The sequence below is a fragment of the Pomacea canaliculata genome, linkage group LG2 (assembly GCF_003073045.1).
Source record: "Pomacea canaliculata isolate SZHN2017 linkage group LG2, ASM307304v1, whole genome shotgun sequence".
NCBI lineage: Eukaryota > Metazoa > Mollusca > Gastropoda > Architaenioglossa > Ampullariidae > Pomacea > Pomacea canaliculata.
Window position 1 is genome coordinate 705,015 of NC_037591.1, and position 21,563 is coordinate 726,577.

Genomic DNA, 21,563 nt, shown 5'->3' on the forward strand with positions numbered 1-21,563 from the left:
TATGTTCCAAACTCAGGAAATAACTTGTTAATAATAATAAATGCAACATTTGTATAGCGCATACTCACACTCTAAGGACTGCTTTTAGCGCCTAAGAGCTAGAGCGAAACATGGACAGCATACGAGGGACAGGAGCACAAACAAATAACATATGAGCTATACAAGAATAAACAACCATACTAAGAGAAAAATAAAATCAAATACAGAAAACACAGAGGAACCAAATAACAAGAACAAGAGTTACAAAGTTATTTGTTAATGTTACAAAGTTGTCAAATGTTTCACTAGGTACAGTGGGACAAGGTTAATTATTTTCTGTACATCAGCTTGTGATACCTAATTCAGACTGGCAATCACACACCGCACTTTGGCTTATGTAGACAGATGGGATGAACAATACGCCAATGTGGAAATGAGATGAACAATCCCCCCAAATACTGGGCTGACTCCAGTACTTGGTGTGTTCACAGGCACTCGTCACTCCATGTGTCATGTCATGCTGTGGATATGTTGTTTTGAAGGTACACTCTGTCGAGACTTCCACTCGGTGTTTCATGTACGCAGCACATCAGGACAGCTACAGGGAAATTGAAACAAAACTGAAAGAAATATAAATGAAGCGAGTTTAAAATGTTGAACCGGTGTGTGGAAAACATGGAAAGGCAGCGTGTGGTGGACGAGCTGTCATCTCCTGTGCTACTTGTTGCATGGTGGGGCTGGGGGAGGGGATTCGCAGGCTCTGACACAAAGGGAGGGGGTCACCAGCGTGTTGATGGATGTCTTTCCTTCATGTTCCCACCTGGCCGCCAGGACTGCGGTTGCTTTGAGGTCTGTGACGATGGTAAAGTCAAACATCCTGTAGAGCAAGTTGGGCTCACTGCTGGGCGAGCCGCACATCGTCAGACAAGACAAGCCCTTACCTGGTGTCACCTGCCCTTCCCACACTCCGCCCTTTCTCTGCTCCAGCTGCATGTCGCCAACCTTCACCTTGACGAGGTCAGGCGCGTGCACACGATAGAGTGAGGGTCTGTCACGTGCTACTCGCCCAGCCAGAGGGTGAATGAGATGCGCGCGGAACTTGTGCTCGAACTTGTAAGTCTTGGGGAAAGGCGGTAAGGTCTCGGTGCTGTTGGTGGCGTGCAGCAGGAAGTCCGCCACCTGCTGCAACGTCTGGTCCGCCTCGTGGCGCCGGCAAAGAGGCGCAGCAGGTAGTAGCCGGCTTGCGGCAGGCGAGCCAGGACCTCAGCGCCCTCTTGTGTGCGTTGAATAAAGGTCAAGTCCGTTAAGACTTCCTTGACCTTTGTAGCGTGCGTGAGTTTCGAGGTTAAGGTCGTGAAACGGGAGAGTGGGACAGGCACGTGCACTTCTCCTTTCTTGGCCTCAAAGGGAAAGTGTGTGGACCGGAGCATCTTCAAGCCGCACTCTGGTGCGCTGGCAAGCTGGTAGCCATAGTGACCCCCGTTGTCCGGGTACGGGTCAGTGATGGGCTGCCCTTCACTGCAAGTGATCAAGTAGGTGACCAGCTCGGGTAGCACTCCCCCGTCTCCCTTGCTGACTGTGCCGTAGATCCTGAGGAGGAAGCGGCCGGCACGCGGAGGGCGGAGCAAGACGCTGCACGTGCCGTCAGGCTGCAAGGAGGTCACCACGCATGACCTGCAAACACGTGACGCAACAGTTGTCAGGGGTACAAAATGAAAGAATGAAAACAAACGATTAAACGCAAAACACATTATTTTATTAATATGCAAATTATCTTAGTCCTACTGTCAACCCCACCAACTGTTTGATTGAAGGCTAGCCCCGAATTACGCGATTAACTAATACAAGTGTCACTTGTCACAAGTGTACGTTTTGGTTCATTAGTTTCTAAGGGTTAACAAACATGGACTGACATCAACTTTTAAAAGTTCATTCGTTATTTTATTCACTCCTCCCTTGACCGCCACCTGTAGTTGTGGGGATGACATGACAGACTAGCAGGTGACAGTCCACCACACCTGTCTACTGTGGGCGACAGTCAGCAGTCCTGTACACGACGACCTCCAGTCTTGGACCTTCGTAAGTCAGTTCTTCCTCTCACCACCGCGGTGTCCACTACCCTCCAGGGTACCCTGAAGGACAGTCTTCCACAGGGCCAAAGACCAGCTTACGTCGCTTGACTGCTGAAAGGAGAGGTTCTACGACTGTGGCCATCTTGCTTTGTCCAGTCATCCGTTCTGTGTTTTCTGTATGAGATCCGGAGCAGCTTCCTCAGGCTCTTGTACTCATGCCTGGATTCTCCTCTCCGTATTGGCGGAGCCGACGTTTCCCCTCCTAAAGTAGGATGGGAACTGAGGGACTTGCACAGACTGCAATTTACAGTAAAGCTGCACCAGGTCCTGTCCAGTCTAGCCATCGCCGTTGTCGTGGTCTTGATGCGGATATTTGTCGCGGAGTTCTCGCTTTGGAGCAAAGCTTCCAAGTACTTCAGCTGCTCACCTTTTCGAGTCGTACTTCGTTTGTGTAGATGTTCGTGTAGATTGCTGTTACCAACGGCCATAACTTTACTCTTGTCAGTGGTAGTCTCCATTGCATAGGTGTTTGGAATGTCTGTCAGGTCTTGCTATTTTCTGTTTGTGCCTGCTATCATGTCGATGTTTACAAATCGTTTACAAAACGTGTTACAAATCGGCCTTCCACCGATGACAATGGAAGTGTGATGATCGAGGAGGGTTTCTCGCAAAATGTTTTCCAGATAAATGTCGAGCAGCACCGGCGACAGGTTCATCGTGGGCGTACACCTACAGCAGTGCGAAAGAAACCTCCATCCGGTCATCTACTCGTTGAGCTGTTATACGGTGCTCCCACAGCGCCAGACCCTCTTTGGTGTTGATTTTTGTGCACCACATGCCACAGTCCCTTGTGCCGGACTCTGTCAAAAGCCTTTTTAAAATTATGAAGTTGTGGTAAGGTCATATTGATGCTGAAGATGATGCTATCTCGAGATGCAAGTTACCGATCAGCTCAACTGTGCTCCTACCTGGCTTCTCAGACCAGCTTCCTCTTATCCTAGCAGTTCCTCCGCGGTAGTGCTGATGTCAGCTTGTATTCCTTTCCGCATAAATTTTCTTTGGGTGGTTGACTGGGCTTATTGTTCTGTGACTGTTTACTGTTGTCTTTTTGTGTTGGAAGGTGCATAAGTAGTTCATAACTGCGTCCATTCGTTGTGCTATTCTTTGCACTCCCAGACATTCTGGCACAGAGCAATGGGGGCGATTGTTGCTTCGGGTAACTTTTCCTTCCTTCAGCCTGCGTACAAGTCCTCCGACCTTTTACGAATCCCATAGTACGAAGTCGCCTCAAGGTGGAAGCACTTTCCTACTAAATAAACCAACCAACCAACCAACCAACGTTGGGGAGGGGGGCAATGCACTGTTAACCTTTTGTTGTGTAACTCACCTGTCCTCACGCTTGACCCTGTCCGAGAGGTCAGTCACGTGGGCTGTTGCCGAAGTAAACGGGAAGTCGTCTGCCCTCAGTTTGACGGTAACCAGTTTCTTGACGTCGATGGTGATGAGCGGGTGGGACAGGAGGCGAACCCCCTGCTTGTGCGCATAGGCACTCGGGTACGCCAGGGCCGAGAACTTGGCTACGTCGATTGGCTTTTTGACTAACTGGTAGGCCAGGCTCAAAGCTGGGTCCCTGCGACAGACGACCAGTGAACATAACCACGGGTAGAAACCTGCTGCATGAGTTCATAGACATATAATTATTTAATTTCTTGAACGAGAACGGAAAGCGTGGGTGGATAAGCGAGTGTTTTGTGTGCGAGGGTGCGAGCGTGTGTTTTCACGGCGGTCGCCTGATGCGTGTTCTGACGGGGAAAGCTTCAGACGCGGACTTGTCACGTGAACTAATCAACGACTTTTACTGCGGAGACGGAGGGACATACTTTTATGTGTTATATGTAGAGTTAAGCCTCATGGCTGTTGATTATTTTTCAAATATTATATTTATTCTGTAATTCGTGTATTTGTTGGTGTTTATTTCTAGTGCAAACGGCGACAGAGCCATAGGTGACACCACGGCTCTAACAAGAGCCCACGGGACATTGTGAACACTCTAACAGACGCGGAGAACAAGGGGAACTTACCCGTTCATGTGTGGGAAGTGTCGCAGCAGGAAGTGGTCAGGGTCCGTCAAGAACCAAAAATCTTCGAAGCGCCGTTCGAACTGTCTGTTGTCGCCAAGACGACCAGCGCCCCACGTGCAGTCGACGGGCCGCCATTCCGCTGCACGTGCACCACGTTCCACGCGTGAGTCGCCTCGCTGTCAGTCGTGAAGGTGCAACCGGGGTCGTAGCCAAAGCCCTTATCCAGGCCGGACACCACCCGGCAGGTCACCTCCATACAACTGCAGATGTAAACATCCGGGGACTATGTAGAGCAGTCTTATATTACTGTCTAATGAGAGCTGACTAGTCTCACGTGACTGTCTAATGAGTGTTGACTAGTCTCACGTGACTGTCTAATGAGTGAGATACTACAGGACTGTGTAGGTTAGTCTCACGTGACTGTCTAATGAGTGAGACGCTACAGGAATGTTAGAAACACTCCACGTTTCTGCAGACAATGAAGCTGCAGTGTAGACCAACGTGAACGAGTGTAGACAGCTATCCTGTAGACTCACAGTAGGCCGACTGTAGACAGTGCAATGGCGATGTGGAGAGACGTGTGTAACGTGACTACTGTTATGTTCTTGTTATAAACAACACTTGATGTGAACAGAAATGAAATAACAACACGCGCCCCGCGGACATCCTGACCACAAAGACTGTCACAGGACTTGGTGACAATCCACTCAGCAGCTGTGTACCCACTCAACGTCACTTACCTTAAATAGCGTCACGTGTCTTCTAATGACACGTGACTAAGCTCGTCACACGCGCCTGACGTAAGCACGTGACTAGCTCTCACCACACCGCCCGCTGTAACGTACATTTGATACGCACGAGTGATGTAACACGGTGACTTTCATCACACACTGATGCAACACAGGTAAGGTCTGGGAACTCTCCCCTCATCTCACTGTGTTGTGTGTTATGTCATGACACAGCGGACGTCACCGTGTCACAGAGCACGTGTACTCACTCGCACAGTGCCTTGAACAGCTCGCTGTAGCCCTGGCACACTGCCAGCCGCGTCCTCAGCACGTCACCGGCACCTTGGGGTGGTCTGTGTGATGTGAGGGCCTTGACATCATACCTTCACACAGGGTACAGCCTCTACTATACTAATACTTCTACACGTAGAGAAACATACACAGGGACAGCCTCTACTATACTAACACTTCTACACGTAGAGAAACATACACAGGGTACAGCCTCTACTATAATAACACTTCTACACGTAGAGAAACATACACAGGGTACAGCCTCTACTATAATAATACTTCTACACGTAGAGAAACATACACAGGGACAGCCTCTACTATAATAATACTTCTACCCGTAGAGAAACATACACAGGGTACAGCCTCTACTATACTAATACTTCTACACGTAGAGAAACATACACAGGGTACAGCCTCTACTATAATAATACTTCTACACGTAGAGAAACATACACAGGGTACAGCCTCTACTATACTTCTACACGTAGAGAAACATACACAGGGACAGCCTCTACTATAATAATACTTCTACCCGTAGAGAAACATACACAGGGTACAGCCTCTACTATAATAATACTTCTACCCGTAGAGAAACATACACAGGGTACAGCCTCTACTATACTAATACTTCTACACGTAGAGAAACATACACAGGGTACAGCCTCTACTATACTAATACTTCTACACGTAGAGAAACATACACAGGGTACAGCCTCTACTATAATAATACTTCTACACGTAGAGAAACATACACAGGGTACAGCCTCTACTATAATAATACTTCTACACGTAGAGAAACATACACAGGGTACAGCCTCTACTATAATAATACTTCTACACGTAGAGAAACATACACAGGGTACAGCCTCTACTATAATAACACAGTACTACACGTAGAGAAACATCAAATACGAGGTAGAAACACAGGTGGTAGAGAGATATTTGTGGTAAAGTGACCGATAACCCTAGAGATATGTGTTGGTATATATATATACACACACATGGAGAAGGATACACAGACAGGTGAGCAGAGTGACAGATGGGCAGACACACAAAGAGAGATGTGTTAGAGAGACAGGTGTGGTAGTGTGACAAGTATGGTAGAGTGTCAGGGGAGGCTCAGGAGGCCCTTGTGACGTACGTGACGTGGTGTGTCAGCCACACGAACGCGGCGCGCGCCTTCTGCGTGTCGTTGGTGCAGTTCCTCTCCAGATACCTGGCCAGGCTGGCCACGGAGCCTGTGGTGTGTGCAGGAGCCTGTAGCACACGGAGACAGGAAGTGAGTGGTGCTCAGCTCTAGCATCTACACACTAGTGACACTATACAGCTTACGGCCAAGCTCTTGAAGATAAGACTGACGATGACCGCTTGTGGACCACCTCACAGCACCCCACCTCACCCACATTGCACACACTGTGCTGATGTCTACATGTTCACATCATCACTGTGCTGACGTCTACATGTTCACATCATCACTGTGCTGACGTCTGCATGTTCACATCATCACTGTGCTGACGTCTACATGTTCACATCATCACTGTGCTGACGTCTGCATGTTCACATCATTACTGTGCTGACGTCTACATGTTCACATCATCACTATGCTGACGTCTACATGTTCACATCATCACTATGCTGATGTCTACATGTTCACATCATCACTGTGCTGACGTCTACATGTTCACATCATCACTGTGCTGACGTCTACATGTTCACATCATCACTGTGCTGACGTCTGCATGTTCACATCATCACTGTGCTGACGTCTACATGTTCACATCATCACTGTGCTGACGTCTACATGTTCACATCATCACTGTGCTGACGTCTGCATGTTCACATCATTACTGTGCTGACGTCTACATGTTCACATCATCACTGTGCTGACGTCTACATGTTCACATCATCACTGTGCTGACGTCTGCATGTTCACATCATTACTGTGCTGACGTCTACATGTTCACATCATCACTGTGCTGACGTCTACATGTTCACATCATCACTGTGCTGACGTCTACATGTTCACATCATCACTGTGCTGACGTCTACATGTTCACATCATCACTGTGCTGACGTCTACATGTTCACATCATCACTGTGCTGACGTCTACATGTTCACATCATCACTGTGCTGACGTCTGCATGTTCACATCATCACTGTGCTGACGTCTACATGTTCACATCATCACTGTGCTGACGTCTACATGTTCACATCATCACTGTGCTGACGTCTGCATGTTCACATCATTACTGTGCTGACGTCTACATGTTCACATCATCACTGTGCTGACGTCTACATGTTTGCTTACGTTTCTCGCACGGAAGTCGATTTCTTTGAAGGTGACCTCTGGGTCAGGGATCAGCTTCCTCTTCCGAAGGCGGGGGGGAAGGAGAGGAGGGTCGTGCGCCTCTTGTTCTGTTACAACATACAGGTGAGATGGTTCACTGGTGTTGTTACAGTACTGTCTACGTCACACACTCTTGTTCTGTTACAACATACAGGTGAGATGGTGTTGTTATAGTACTGTCTACGTCACACACTCTTGTTCTGTTACAACATACAGGTGAGATGGTTCACTGGTGTTGTTACAGTACTGTCTACGTCACACACTCTTGTTCTGTTACAACATACAGGTGAGATGGTGTTGTTATAGTACTGTCTACGTCACACACTTGTGTCACACTCATGCCTGTGTGTCACACCTCGCCATGTTGACCCTGTGTCACACCGTCGTTCACTGCAGATCGTGACACCCTACGCCACTCACTCATGCTACGTGACCATATTCAATCCTGTGTCACAGACCATGTCACTAATATGTGTCACACAAACGTCACAATGGGTAGTGACAGCTACTGACTCGCCCTCTCTTTGTCTCTGTCATACGCTTGCTGCTACAGAAACTATTATATATAGAGTATGCATATAATATATACATGAAGAGAGAGAATAGTTGACATGTTGATTGTGTGTGTGGGGGGGTGTGTTTCTGTATGTGTGTTTGCTGTGTGTGTGTGTCTCTCTCTCTCTGTATGTGTGTTTGCACTATGTGTGTGTCAGCTGTTTCTGTATGTGTGTTTGCTGTGTGTGTGTGTCTCTCTGTATGTGTGATTGCTCTGTATGTGTGCGTGTCTCTCTCTGTATGTGTGTTTGCTGTGTCTCTCTCTCTCTTTCTGTATGTGTGTTTGCTGTGTGTGTGTCAGCTGTTTGTTTATCTTATCGTGCTCAGGTTGATGAGTGAGTAGCTCGCTCTAATCATAAAGCCAACCGCAGTAACAAAAGTCAGGTCAGTGTAGACCTTGTTTGAAATCCTTGTCCTTAATTTTCTTTGGTATGGAATAAATATTTGTGTGGCCTCCACCCCTACTCGCACCCCACTGAATAGTGTGACTGTCGTCTGCGTGAGAAACTTGTAGAGCGAGATATTCTTTATCTTCTAGATGTTGGTGGTTGTGTGTGAGAACTCGTCTGCTGTCGGCAGAAGCTGCTTCTCCTGACATTGTGTCAGCTGCTCCACTCGTTGTCAACTCATCACACACTCCGGTGTGTCACCATCTTCTCCACTTTGTGATGCCACGCTTCATTTTCTTTGTCACGCAATGGCCGCTTCTTCTAGAATCCGACTCTAGAGGTGTGTCTCTCGCTGAGCAGACCTGCAGCAAGTCTCTGTGATAATAAATAGCCAGGTGCTGGGCTACAGGTGAGAGATGCTGGCTGCCGCCGGTGGTCTTTCTGCGGCTACTTCACGAGTTTCTTTTGCTTCCTTGTCATTTGCTACCGTCATGTCTTCCCTCACATAATTTCTCTTGAAACATCAGACAACCGCAGCTACAGACCTCGCTTCCTGTTCATGAAGATTCCATTTGTTCTTGTAATGTCACGAGTCTGGTCTGCTTCTAGTGAGCACTGAGCACAGCTAGTGGCACTTCATGTATGTATACTGTATTTACATACATACACATACATACACATACATACACATGCACAGTGAACAATGAACGCTGCCAGGAACACACAGTGAACATTGATAGAAACATTTGAAACGCAGAGAAAGCAGTAAGGTGGACATAGGTAGACTGACTAGTGTGACTACAGCAGTACGGAGGACAAAGGTAGACTGACTACAGCAGTGGATAGACTGACTACAGCAGGACAAAGGTAGACTGACTACCAGTACGCAAAGGTAGACTGACTACAGCAGTACGGAGGACAAAGGTAGACTGACTACAGCAGTACGGAGGACAAAGGTAGACTGACTACAGCAGTACGGAGCAAAGGTAGACTGACTACAGCAGTACGGAGGACAAAGGTAGACTGACTACAGTAGTACGGAGGACAAAGGTAGACTGACTACAGCAGTACGGAGGACAAAGTAGACTGACTACAGCAGTACGGTAGACTGACTACAGCAGTACGGAGGACAAAGGTAGACTGACTACAGCAGTACGGAGGACAAAGGTAGACTGACTACAGCAGTACGGAGGACAAAGGTAGACTGACTACAGAGTACGGAGGACAAAGGTAGACTGACTACAGCAGTACGGAGGACAAAGGTAGACTGACTACAGCAGTACGGAGCAAAGGTAGACTGACTACAGCAGTACGAGGACAAAGGTAGACTGACTACAGCAGTACGGAGGACAAAGGTAGACTGACTACAGCAGTACGGAGGACAAAGGTAGACTGACTACAGCAGTACGGAGGACAAAGGTAGACTGACTACAGCAGTACGGAGGACAAAAGGTAGACTGACTACAGTAGTACGGAGGACAAAGGTAGACTGACTACAGCAGTACGGAGGACAAAGGTAGACTGACTACAGCAGTACGGAGGACAAAGGTAGACTGACTACAGCAGTACGGAGGACTAAGGTAGACTGACTACAGCAGTATAAGGTAGACGGAGGACAAAGGTAGACTGACTACAGCAGTACGGAGGACAAAGGTAGACTGACTACAGCAGTACGGAGGACAAAGGTAGACTGACTACAGCAGTACGGAGGACAAAGGTAGACTGACTACAGCAGTACGGAGGACAAAGGTAGACTGACTACAGCAGTACGGAGGACAAAGGTAGACTGACTACAGCAGTACGGAGGACTAAGGTAGACTGACTACAGCAGTACGGAGGACAAAGGTAGACTGACTACAGTAGTACGGAGGACAAAGGTAGACTGACTACAGTAGTACGGAGGACAAAGGTAGACTGACTACAGCAGTACGGAGGACAAAGGTAGACTGACTACAGCAGTACGGAGGACAAAGGTAGACTGACTACAGCAGTACGGAGGACTAAGGTAGACTGACTACAGTAGTACGGAGGACTAAGGTAGACTGACTACAGTAGTACGGAGGACAAAGGTAGACTGACTACAGCAGTACGGAGGACAAAGGTAGACTGACTACAGCAGTACGGAGGACTAAGGTAGACTGACTACAGCAGTACGGAGGACAAAGGTAGACTGACTACAGCAGTAAAGGAGGACAAAGGTAGACTGACTACAGCAGTACGGAGGACTAAAGGTAGACTGACTACAGCAGTACGGAGGACTAAAGGTAGACTGACTACAGCAGTACGGAGGACAAAGGTAGACTGACTACAGCAGTACGGAGGACAAAAGTAGACTGACTACAGCAGTAAAGAGGACATAAGTAGACTGACTACAGCAGTACGGAGGACAAAGGTCGACTGACTACAGCAGGCATTTCTAGGATGTGACAGCCTCTCCAGTGCACCAAGTCCAGTTGGTTGATGGAACAAAAAGTGTAGATCAGCGAATCTGCTCAGTCTAAACCCTCGTTGTTTAAGTGTCAACTGTAAATCGTCTGCTAACACTTTCACATCAAATGTGGGTCGGCAGAAATGCAATAACACGAGGTCACGAGGTCAATGTAACCTCTGCGTCCTGTGCAAAGGTCGCGAAAAGCCTGGCTTTCGTCAGGTGAGGAAACAAAAGCTGAACTCAAAGGGAAACTACCTGCTGGAGGTAGCTGTAAGTGGTTTACCAGAAAAGGTGGTTTATCACAAGCGGTTGTATCCAGGTGCTGGGTGTGACACGCTTTGACACAAGTGCGCGAGTACTGGGACTTGCCTGTCCCCCTCCCTCGCCACCACTCCCCCCCTCACCAGCACTGAACGTTAAAGATGGCGCCATACCTGCACGGTACTGTTCCGGTCGTCCGGCTTTCTTTGAACAGGTGGAGCCCATGGCAGTCAGTATACACCTGTCACCTGACAGCATGCACCGGTGACAGTAACAACACACATCAAGTAATATGTCATAGTGTTACACAATACAACATGTACTACTTCAGCTGTTTACTTGTGTACTGCATAGTCATTACAGCAGTACGATGTGTATTACAGTTATTACTTGTGTACTGCATTTAGTCATTACAGCAGTACGATGTGTATTACAGTTATTTATTACAGTTATTACTTGTGTACTGCATAGTCATTACAGAAGTACGATGTGTATTACAGTTATTACTTGTGTACTGCACTTAGTCATTACAGCAGTACGATGTGTATTACAGTTATTACTTGTGTACTGCACTTAGTCATTACAGCAGTACGATGTGTATTACAGTTATTACTTGTGTACTGCATTTAGTCATTACAGCAGTACGATGTGTATTACAGTTATTTATTACAGCAGTACTTGTGTACTGCACTTAGTCATTACAGCAGTACGATGTGTATTACAGTTATTTATTACAGTTATTACTTGTGTACTGCACTTAGTCATTACAGCAGTACGATGTGTATTACAGTTATTACTTGTGTACTGCACTTTGTCATTACAGCAGTACGATGTGAACTACAGCAGTACAGTTTGTACTTTATACAGTTATGATTTAATCCTGTACCTTTACTTTTCTCACTCCATAACAGCAAAAAGCAGTCTGTCCCTGTATAGTCTGTGGCAAATAATATTTTAGTTTATACATACAATAGTCCCTCTACACAGTCTACAGCATCTACACACGGTACAGAATGTAGAAATAGAATATTGTACAGGATACACGGCACAGGATACACGGTATAGAAATAGGATATTGTACAGGATACACGGTATAGAAATAGGATATTTACAGGATACACTGCACAAGATACACGATGTAGAAATAGGATATGGTACAGGATACATTATCAGCCAGGTATGGTAGGTGGACTAGCGACTACTTACACCCTGGCGACCGACGACAGACGACAGACGTACATCAATGTAGACTGTGACAGCAGCAAGGTTATAAGTTGACATCGACTACTCGTCAGTTCTAAAAGCAAACTGATTGCGACAACAGCGACAACGGCGACAACAGCGACAACGCGGGCTTTGTACGGATTTTCCCAAAAGTGTAGACGTCCCGTGTCAGCTGATCGACCTGTGATTATCAGTCAACTAACCACAGGCACGTAGTCTGCTCGCTCCTCAAACATGTCACGTATGCACGCACACAACGCACACACGCACGCACGCACACACACACACATAACGCACGCACACGTACGCGCGCACACACAACACACGCACGCACACACAACACACGCGCAGATGATGTGTTGGTGATGGTGCCCCTGGTCAGTCCCATGATGTCAGGGGAGAGTACAGCGACTAAAGGTGGCGCCACACTTGTTGACAGCTTTAGTTTATTTGTTGGTTTGTCTGGCACTGCAGGCAGACACTAGAACATCGCCTTCTGCCAGCTGGTCTTCACTGTCACACCAGCGGCGAGGTGAGGTGAGGGGAGGACTGGATGAGGGGGGGATACTTTGTTGGCTCAGTCATCTTCACTGGTGAGGCTAGACTGCACTTCCTGCTTGGGAACTTTATCTTTGCAAACAACTTTTGTTTGTTTTTGGAAAGCTTCCAATCCTTTGCGGGAAAACAAAGTCTGACAGGATCATGTGTTGAGCGCAGGCAACTACTGACAGGTCCGCGCAAAGCCTCACGGGAAGATGATGACGAGCGCGCAGTGTCCTGAAGTCGGAACCTAATTCTACATTATCTGAGCAAATGTTGAAGTCCTTAAAAGCAAATAATACAAAATAATGGTGATATCAACAGTGCAGCACACTAACTCTACTATCATGACGATATGAATAAACTGAGCCCCGTGCGATACAACTTTGGACACAAGAAGCTGAAGTTGCTTTACTCGACTAAAAACATGATTGCAGTGGACATTAACATCTTGAGATAAATTCACACAGAAAAACACATTTCCCACTCCCAAAGTCTTCAAGCTGTTCGCTCCCTGTAAAATGCAAAACCTTTCGGTTCTGATGCCTCACACCACACTTTTTTCAGATCGCACGTAAAGCTTTGATGGCCTTCTGACCCCGCCCTTACTGAGTTCCTTGATGAGCCTTCTGACCCCGCCCTTACTGAGTTCCTTGATGAGCCTTCTGACCCCGCCCTTACTGAGTTCCTTGATGAGCCTTCTGACCCCGCCCTTACTGAGTTCCTTGATGAGCCTTCTGACCCCGCCCTTACTGAGTTCCTTGATGAGCCGTCTGACCCCGCCCTTACTGAGTTCTTGATAATTCAAGCAAAGGTTTCCTCTCTGCCAGAATCTCTTAAATCCTTTTCTATGCAATGAAGTGGCAAAAGATGCCGCTGGTGTTGTGGATGCTCTTCTACCAGGATGCAAGAGTCGGAGACCTGCTGGCCTGTGCTCCTGCCTGTGGTGCTGGCAGTTAACTGTGCAGGTGCAGGGTGGGGTGGATTGTGGTTTACTTGCTATCATCGCTTTGCTTGGGTGGCCGACAAGACCATGGTTCTGTAGTTTGGCACAGTTTATTATTTCCTTTCTTTGGACGGGGTGTGACTTGTGACTGCGTCCATTCTTCAGGACATTCTTTGTCTTAGAGAACATACACTGCGTCAGGCTCGGGTGTGGGGCTACCACGGGTAGATAGCAGGATACTCCGAGAAACTGTCAGACAGCTGTAAAGAGGAGCAATGTCCTCGGAAAATATCAAGTTCTATTTATTGACAAGCAAGTGGACGACTGTTGCTGGCAGCAGTCAGAAAACCGTGTGTGTGACAGACCACTCTGTCACGTTTACAGTCAAAGAGAGAGCACTCGTGTGTTTTGTGCTACACGCTATTCGCTCCCTTGGCAAGAAGAGGCGGCAGGTGAAGAAACTCGGGTGAGTCTGCAGTAAATAGAATGAGTTATGGCGATTTCATTTGACGAGAATCCCAGGGAAAGGTAAAACCGTGATAATATTACAGCAACATGCGGTAAGATCTCACAGACAGTATACTGACATTGATTGCTAGGTGTCTATGACATGTCACATGACACATGTCACACGACACGTCACTGTACGTGTAGTGACTGCAGGTGACAGCTACACTGGCTGTTGTTACCATGACTAAGACAAGGTCGTGCAAGTCCGACTGGCATCTTGTCTTGTTCAGCAATGAAGTGCAGTCTTCTGATAAGTTCAGTGAACTTCACGGGAAATCTTCCCGCGGTTGTCGAGGTTCACATTAGGCTGGCACTACACCTGATGGGGGGAGCGGGGTTGGAACTCTCACCGAAGACACGAGGCTGCTCTCCATCCTGCACAACCTGCCATCTCCATGGCAGTTCTTCGGGGTTGTTGGAAGAGAGACCTCAGCAAGCAAAGATTTTGATGTCAATTTTTTAGAAGTCCTGGTTTGAACGGGTGTAGACTGAATTCCGCTTGTTGAAGATGTCAAGAAATGTTCCACAGAAAACTCAGTGTTTCAGCCTCGTTGTGAGGAAGTCGGTTGTTGGTGGGGGAGCATTGAGTGTGAGACCCTTTTGTATTTTTGGTGGAAGATAGCGTAGAAAGCATAGGAGATGTTTTGCCTATTACTAATTTATAGATAAAAAACTTTTGTTGAATTTTGGTCCTGCGCATCCATAGGTGGGGCCCTGCACACGGGAGATGCTGCACAGGTCGCCTTTGATGGCACACAAGCAGCTCATTGAGTTCCTCTGGCAGAGTCCACACAGTGGCAGCCAGCAGATGGTTGGATGAATGTGGGCTGTGCTGTGTGCGAGAGGTTCTGACAGTGAAGCTTTAAGAAGTGTTTAATTCTCGACAGGAGACAGGTTTTGTGTTATACAAGTTTGGTTGTGGCTGTGTTCATGGACGTGGACAGGTGGACGGCTGTCTGTCTGCCGAGACCAACGCTCAGCCTCTCGCCAACTTCTCCGCTGCTAGTCTCGGCGAGCCGCAACAAAGAATGGGACTAAACCGGAAGCTTTGTAGTAGCATGCCTCGTTTTAGGAGTTAACTGGAAAAAAAATCGTCTGCCAGCAGTCCAGTCATACAAGTTGGTGATGTGACCTAGAAGTTTACAGTTTCTACTCCTTTTATTGGCTGAGATCGTCAGTAAATTTTTGGAAATGGGGTGGTTAGGTGTTTTCTCCTGTGCCTTGCTGGAGAAAGTTGAATGCCATGGTGTCCATTATTTCTGATTTCACAGGTTACTTCATTTCTAAATATTGTAAACAGCACTGGGCCGTTACTACTCGAGCACGTGCCTTGATGACCCTGTAGTGTACATACCTCTAACGGCGCTTAGACGTTTGCCTTTTATGCTATTTTTATACACAATATACCGAAGTTTATTCCCACTTATCCAATCAAATGCTTTATGGAAGTCTGTACAGGCTACATGTAGTTTATATATTGAGTAAGTTGTTTTTGTATCATAGACATTAAGACAAACATATGATCTGTTGTGCTAGAAGGAGGCCACCCTGTTCGTCCCCAACAGTATTATTTTATCCCATCCACCTATTCATCCTTCTGTATAGAATAGAACTGAGACATTGCTACAAATATACTAACGTGTCTGTGACTGTGACTATAGATGTCTGTGACTGTGACTATAGCTGTCAGTGACTTACTGTGACTATAGCTGTCTGTGACTAGCTGTGGTGACTGTGACTATAGCTGTCTGTGACTGTGACTAGCTGTCGCGACTGTGATTGTAGCTGTCTGTGATTGTGACTATAGCTGTCTGTGACTAGCTGTCGTGACTGACCATCCTGTATCTAGATAAAGGCCATGAGTAACTGACGGTGGGGGCAGATAGCTGACCAGGATAGCGAGCTTTAAGGGGACATAACAAAGGGAAGATGGAGGAGGTGTGGATGAGAGGCAGCAAACACTTGTTGACCTCACCATCACTCGGTGACCACCGGTGGCTTTGAAAACAAACAGAACTAGTTGCCTTCCTTGTCTGCACCTCATGGTGACAACAAGTGGTCTGCAGAAATGAAAGAGAGTCTGTTGTCAGACCAACGTACGCACAGACACTCGGCCACCTAAACTAGGGGTTGGGTGGTCACGTGCTGTGCTATCTTCACAGCCAGTAAGGTTACTGCGTGTTACCATAGCGACAGCCCGGGACAGCATCAGCCCGGGGATCATTCAGCATCTATGTTAATGAGTCTGGACATGAGAGAAGCTGTGTGGGACTTTCTCAAATTAAAATCACCGACAGGCTAATCAAGGGAAGGCCGAGGGTGGAACAATCACAGACTCAGGGGCTGCCACTGTCAGTCAGAGGATGATACAGCCGGGTGTGTGTGAAAGATACGATTGGAGGTGTTTCGGGTTTCCTGGGCGGAGGGGCCAGAATACTCAACAAATGTGTGATTATTGCGCATGAACAGCGGCCTTGTCAGGCCCCAGCTTGTGTGGGACCCTGTCACGTACCCACAGCAGACACAACGGTGCTTCACAACACAACACCCGCAACCACCTCAACATCAGGCACGAGAACAGCCACAATATGTAGCTCACGTCATCAGTAACATCTCCCAACACCAGGTGTAGCAGCAGTAACACGTGTATGTGACAGTAAGAACAGTCTTACTTGACATATTATGTGACCAATGAGTAAGTAGCGCGTGGTACATGTTCATCCTTAGTCATGGATGTTTGCGTGTCTGTGGGCCATCAAACCTTTGGACGCACGCCCCGCTGTGACCTGCTGCAGATGTTGTACACGTCCAGCTGTGACCTGCTGCAGGTGTTGTACACGTCCAGCTGTGACCTGCTGCAGGTGTTGTACACGTCCCGCTGTGACCTGCTGCAGGTGTTGTACACGTCCAGCTGTGACCTGTTGCAGGTGTTGTACACGTCCCGCTGTGACCTGTTGCAGGTGTTGTACAAGTCCCGCTGTGACCTGTTGCAGGAGTGAAGGAATGCTGTTCAGCCTCACCTTGAATACGTCCATTCTTGATGTGGAATATTGAGTTTGAGGAAGCTTATTATTCTGGTAGAGAATAGTCTCGACAGTCTATAGGCGACATTTGACCTCGCAGTATTTTATAGACGGGGCTGTCTACGTAGTAGTGACAGGATCCTTACAGACGAGAAATCACGAGGCTGGATTTTTGGAGTGAGTGGGAGGAAGCGAGAGAGAGAAAGAAAGAGAAAGAAAAAATCATTCCCGAAACGAAGCTTGACTGTGTGGTCACATTGATGTTACTCAGGTCAGTTACTACACCAGGGGGACTACAGATGAAGTGCTACATCATAAGTCGATAAGTAACAAATATGTTGAGGTCTGTACTGTCAGTTGGCGTGGGTTGCAGATGACCTCACGACCATCTGTATTTTTTCTCACCATCGCTCACCTTCCTCTGTACATACTCATGACCCCTGACCCCCTGTTTTTCTTGGGAATGTGTCGGTGCTGCAGAAAGGGGGGTGGTGGTGGTGAGAAGATGGGTGGGGGGCGATGTGCCGGGGGCTTTAATCTCGCCGCTGTGTGTTGTAGCACATTCGCACGTGCAGGCGTCTGCGCACATGTCGACTAGTGAGTGTCCTTGTAGGTGGCGTGTCAGGCGGTAGTAGACAGTCTAGTGAGCGTAGGCACCCTGTAGGTGGCGTGTCAGGCGGTAGTAGAACAGTGGCGTGTAGACACCTGTAGGTGGCGTGTCAGGCGCAGTAGACACCTGTACGTTAGTGTGCGTAGGTAGGTGGCGGTAGTAGACAGTCTAGTGAGCGTAGACACCCCTGTAGGTGGCGTGTCAGGCGGTAGTAGACAGTCTAGTGAGCGTAGACACCCCTGTAGGTGGCGTGTCAGGCGGTAGTAGACAGTCTAGTGAGCGTAGACAACCCTGACGGTAGTAAACAGTTTCTATAGTGAGGACCTCTGGTGCAGGCCGGTATTGAAGAGCACCTGTGAGAAGCTAAGACGATGAGGTGCAAATGGCGTTACAGATGTCGTCAGCAGTGTTACAGATGTCGTCAGCAGTGTTACAGATGTCGTCAGCAGTGTTACAGATGTCGTCAGCAACGTTTCAAACGTTTTTCCTTCTCTGCTGCAGGCGTCACGTGACATGGCATGATAACCAGAGTTATGTCCCTTCGCCTGATAGGGGGAATCCGCCGGCCTTGACTTGATTATGCGGTGGTCATGTTCGGCTTGGATGTCAATATTACATCGTCATGTTTGTATTTACCTCAGCTGAGTTGCTCCCTGTTGAAGCTTGTACACGATGCACACGATGTACACGATGATCTTTATCTCAGAATGTTCTGTGCTTGGCACTAGTGACAACTGATGGGAATGGGATGCATGGCTGGATCTCCACCATGGCGTACTTCATTCGTGTAGGAAGTGACCTTATTTGTGTTTCACTTAACAAACTTGAGTTACGATGACACATTTTACTGTTTGAAATGAAATCACAGTCAATATATTCACTGATAATACTAACACTTGTTTTCTAGAGTTTTATTTATCAATGTGTCTTCGTGAAAAATGTATAGTGATCACCTTTTACTAGCAGCGACCAACGATTTTGAAATCCAACACCAAGATGGATGAAACTGATATCATTAGGAAGACTGTTTCCTGAGAATTTTAAATCACATTGATGTTTAAACATTGGTTTCTAACACGATTTTAATACATTTTATTTAAATTTCGTAAATATTTAATTTTTGTATTTAAAAAGAAATTGGAGGTGCCCATGTCATTATTTCACAAAATACACTACATTTAAAATATTGAAAACAACAACATTTATAAACAAAAAATTCTGAATTAAAAACCCTCTTCTCTACAAGCAACTCTTCAACGTTTATTTGCAATCTCTGAAGTATTTAGCAAAGCTAGTGAAAGACTTTCTGAGAAAACGATTTTATGTTCTGTTAGCACAACTGTTTCATAATGTCAAGAGAATTTTACAACAATATGGAACATAAAATGATTTTTAGCTGTTATCAATATCTCATGTGAAATAGTTTAAACGAAGGAAATCTATTTACTTATATTGTTGTCCAGTGGCGAGTGTTAAGCAGGCGATAACTCCTTCAGTCTGTGAGGTACCTGTAGGATGTCAGTCTAACCTCGCAATTGTATTGAAACTAAAGTATGGCAAGCCTGTAGTTTTATTATCGCAATGTTTTAACTTAAAAGCTTTACAGGGGCTGAGCGGCTGCTAACTACACCAAGAGACTGTGGGAAATCCCTGATTTCTGATTGGTCAGCGACAAGTCACATGCCGCCTGTGGTAACAGGGTTGCGTACTTCCGGCTGACTTTGCTGCCCTGACCTGAGGCACTTCCGTCAATATATAAATAGACACACGTGCACTCAGGGTGAATGTGTGATTGTGATCACAGCTTTTTGTGTGAATGTGCCATGGACTCAATCAGTCTCACGAATACCATGACAAACAAGAAATATATTCTGACATTAGAAATACAGTTTTACACATACTGAAGTAGATTTTGTTTACAGAAAACGAACGTTAAGTAGTGGAAGTAAAAACTTGCGGTGTTTACACTGTGGTTGTTTTCTCATGTTTGCTGTTATTTCTTGTGACCCTAGCAGCACAGAATGCAAATAACACGTGTGCCATGCAAGTACACGGGACCCTTGTCCTTCATCGGGGGACCCTATATTCTTGGCATTCTTTGCTGCCAGGGGAGTTGGTTGTTTGTCTCTGCTTCTGCGATGCTTGTCCTGTTTCTCTGTGCAAGTGTATTTAGTTGTTTACACAGTTGTACACACTGCCTACAACGCTGTTTTTTCCCCAGCAGCATCTCGGTGCTACAAATTGTACACAAAAACTGGAATTCCCACTCGCTTGAAGGCAGTGATGGTGTAACACTTCCTCTCGCTAAAATGACAAAAATGCGAAGTGAAGCAAGTGCTTGCAGTCTGTGAAAATATGTTAAAATTAAAATTCCTAGAGGAGATGACGCATAGCAAAAATAATAAATAAAAGCCCACGTGTTTTTGTGCTGTTGTTTCTTACATGTAAGTCTTGGCACAAATACCGAGTTACGGTTCTTTGCTGTCGCACGGCAGCCATTGCGGTGTTCTGGATCATGCTGTGGACCAGGGGTGGGCAACTTCTCCGGTCGGCGGGCCGGATATGGGGAAATGAAGTCCTTGGCGGGCCAGATTACTGGATCAATACCTTAATCGCGTATTTATCTACATATACAAGGAATAAATCGTGTTTAATGTAAACTCGTAAACTTTAATTTTAAAGCATAGAGACCGAAAACAGTATTTAATGATGTTAAGGTAATGTACTTCAATAGCTTCTGAAGTCAATGAGACAGCTGCGGTCGATCAAAGTTGTCAGCAAGTTGCTTGAACTCTGTGAACTCTGGCTGCATGTCGGACGTAGACATCCTCAGTAACGACTGCACGTGAACATCAGTTAGACTGGAACGCAGATTTGTCTTGTTAATGTTCATGGGCCACATTATCATGTACGACCAGAAACAGTCTGCGGGCCAGTCAAAATCCCGTCGCGGGCCGGATCCGGCCCGCGGGCCGTATGTTGCCCACCCCTGCTGTGGACGGTCCTGTGGATGCTGCAGGCGCAGTGTGTGTGTGTAGGCGGGAGAGAGATGGGAGTGTTCCTGGGACTAAGGGACTGTTATCGCGAGTGGCTCACCATCATCACATCTTTCTGATGCACGTGTTTGCCACACACTTTGCCCTCCCGCCGCCTGACATGGCAGCAACACGGAGTGTCAGTCTTTAGACACAACAAGTTTTTTTTAAGGAAATGGGATGATTTTAAGAAGTCTTTTGCAATGTACACCTGCATATTATGCTCACCAACTGATGAAGTAGTGTGAAGCACAACAGTAGGCTCTCTCCACCTGTTGGTCCGTGAGGACTCCAAGCCACTAACCACTTACATCAGCTGTTACGTGTGAGATACAGCTGCAGACTGTGCACGCACATCATCGGTGATGATGCGGACCCTTGATATCCAGTCTCCTTGCAAGTGGCGGCAAGTTGAGCAAAGACCCAAGACCTTGTCGAGGATGTACAGAGGATGTACAGAGGATGTACAAAGGATGTACAGCGTCGTCCTCTGTGGCACTGATTATCTCGTCCTTTCTCTTGTGGTCCGAACCTTGAAGC

The 21,563-nt window shown here is 47.0% G+C and overlaps 1 protein-coding gene across 1 annotated transcript; it reads right to left on the minus strand.

Moving 5' to 3' along the window:
* Positions 1 to 235: 235 nt before the first annotated feature.
* Positions 236 to 12,715, minus strand: LOC112556268 (kyphoscoliosis peptidase-like). Its single transcript, XM_025225107.1, is given in 9 exon segments — positions 236 to 1,653; positions 3,439 to 3,681; positions 4,133 to 4,274; positions 4,277 to 4,392; positions 5,130 to 5,243; positions 6,293 to 6,408; positions 7,461 to 7,567; positions 11,309 to 11,383; positions 12,342 to 12,715. Coding segments are annotated over 8 exon segments (1,506 nt in total). The 5' UTR covers positions 11,361 to 11,383; positions 12,342 to 12,715; the 3' UTR covers positions 236 to 1,037.
* Positions 12,716 to 21,563: the final 8,848 nt, after the last annotated feature.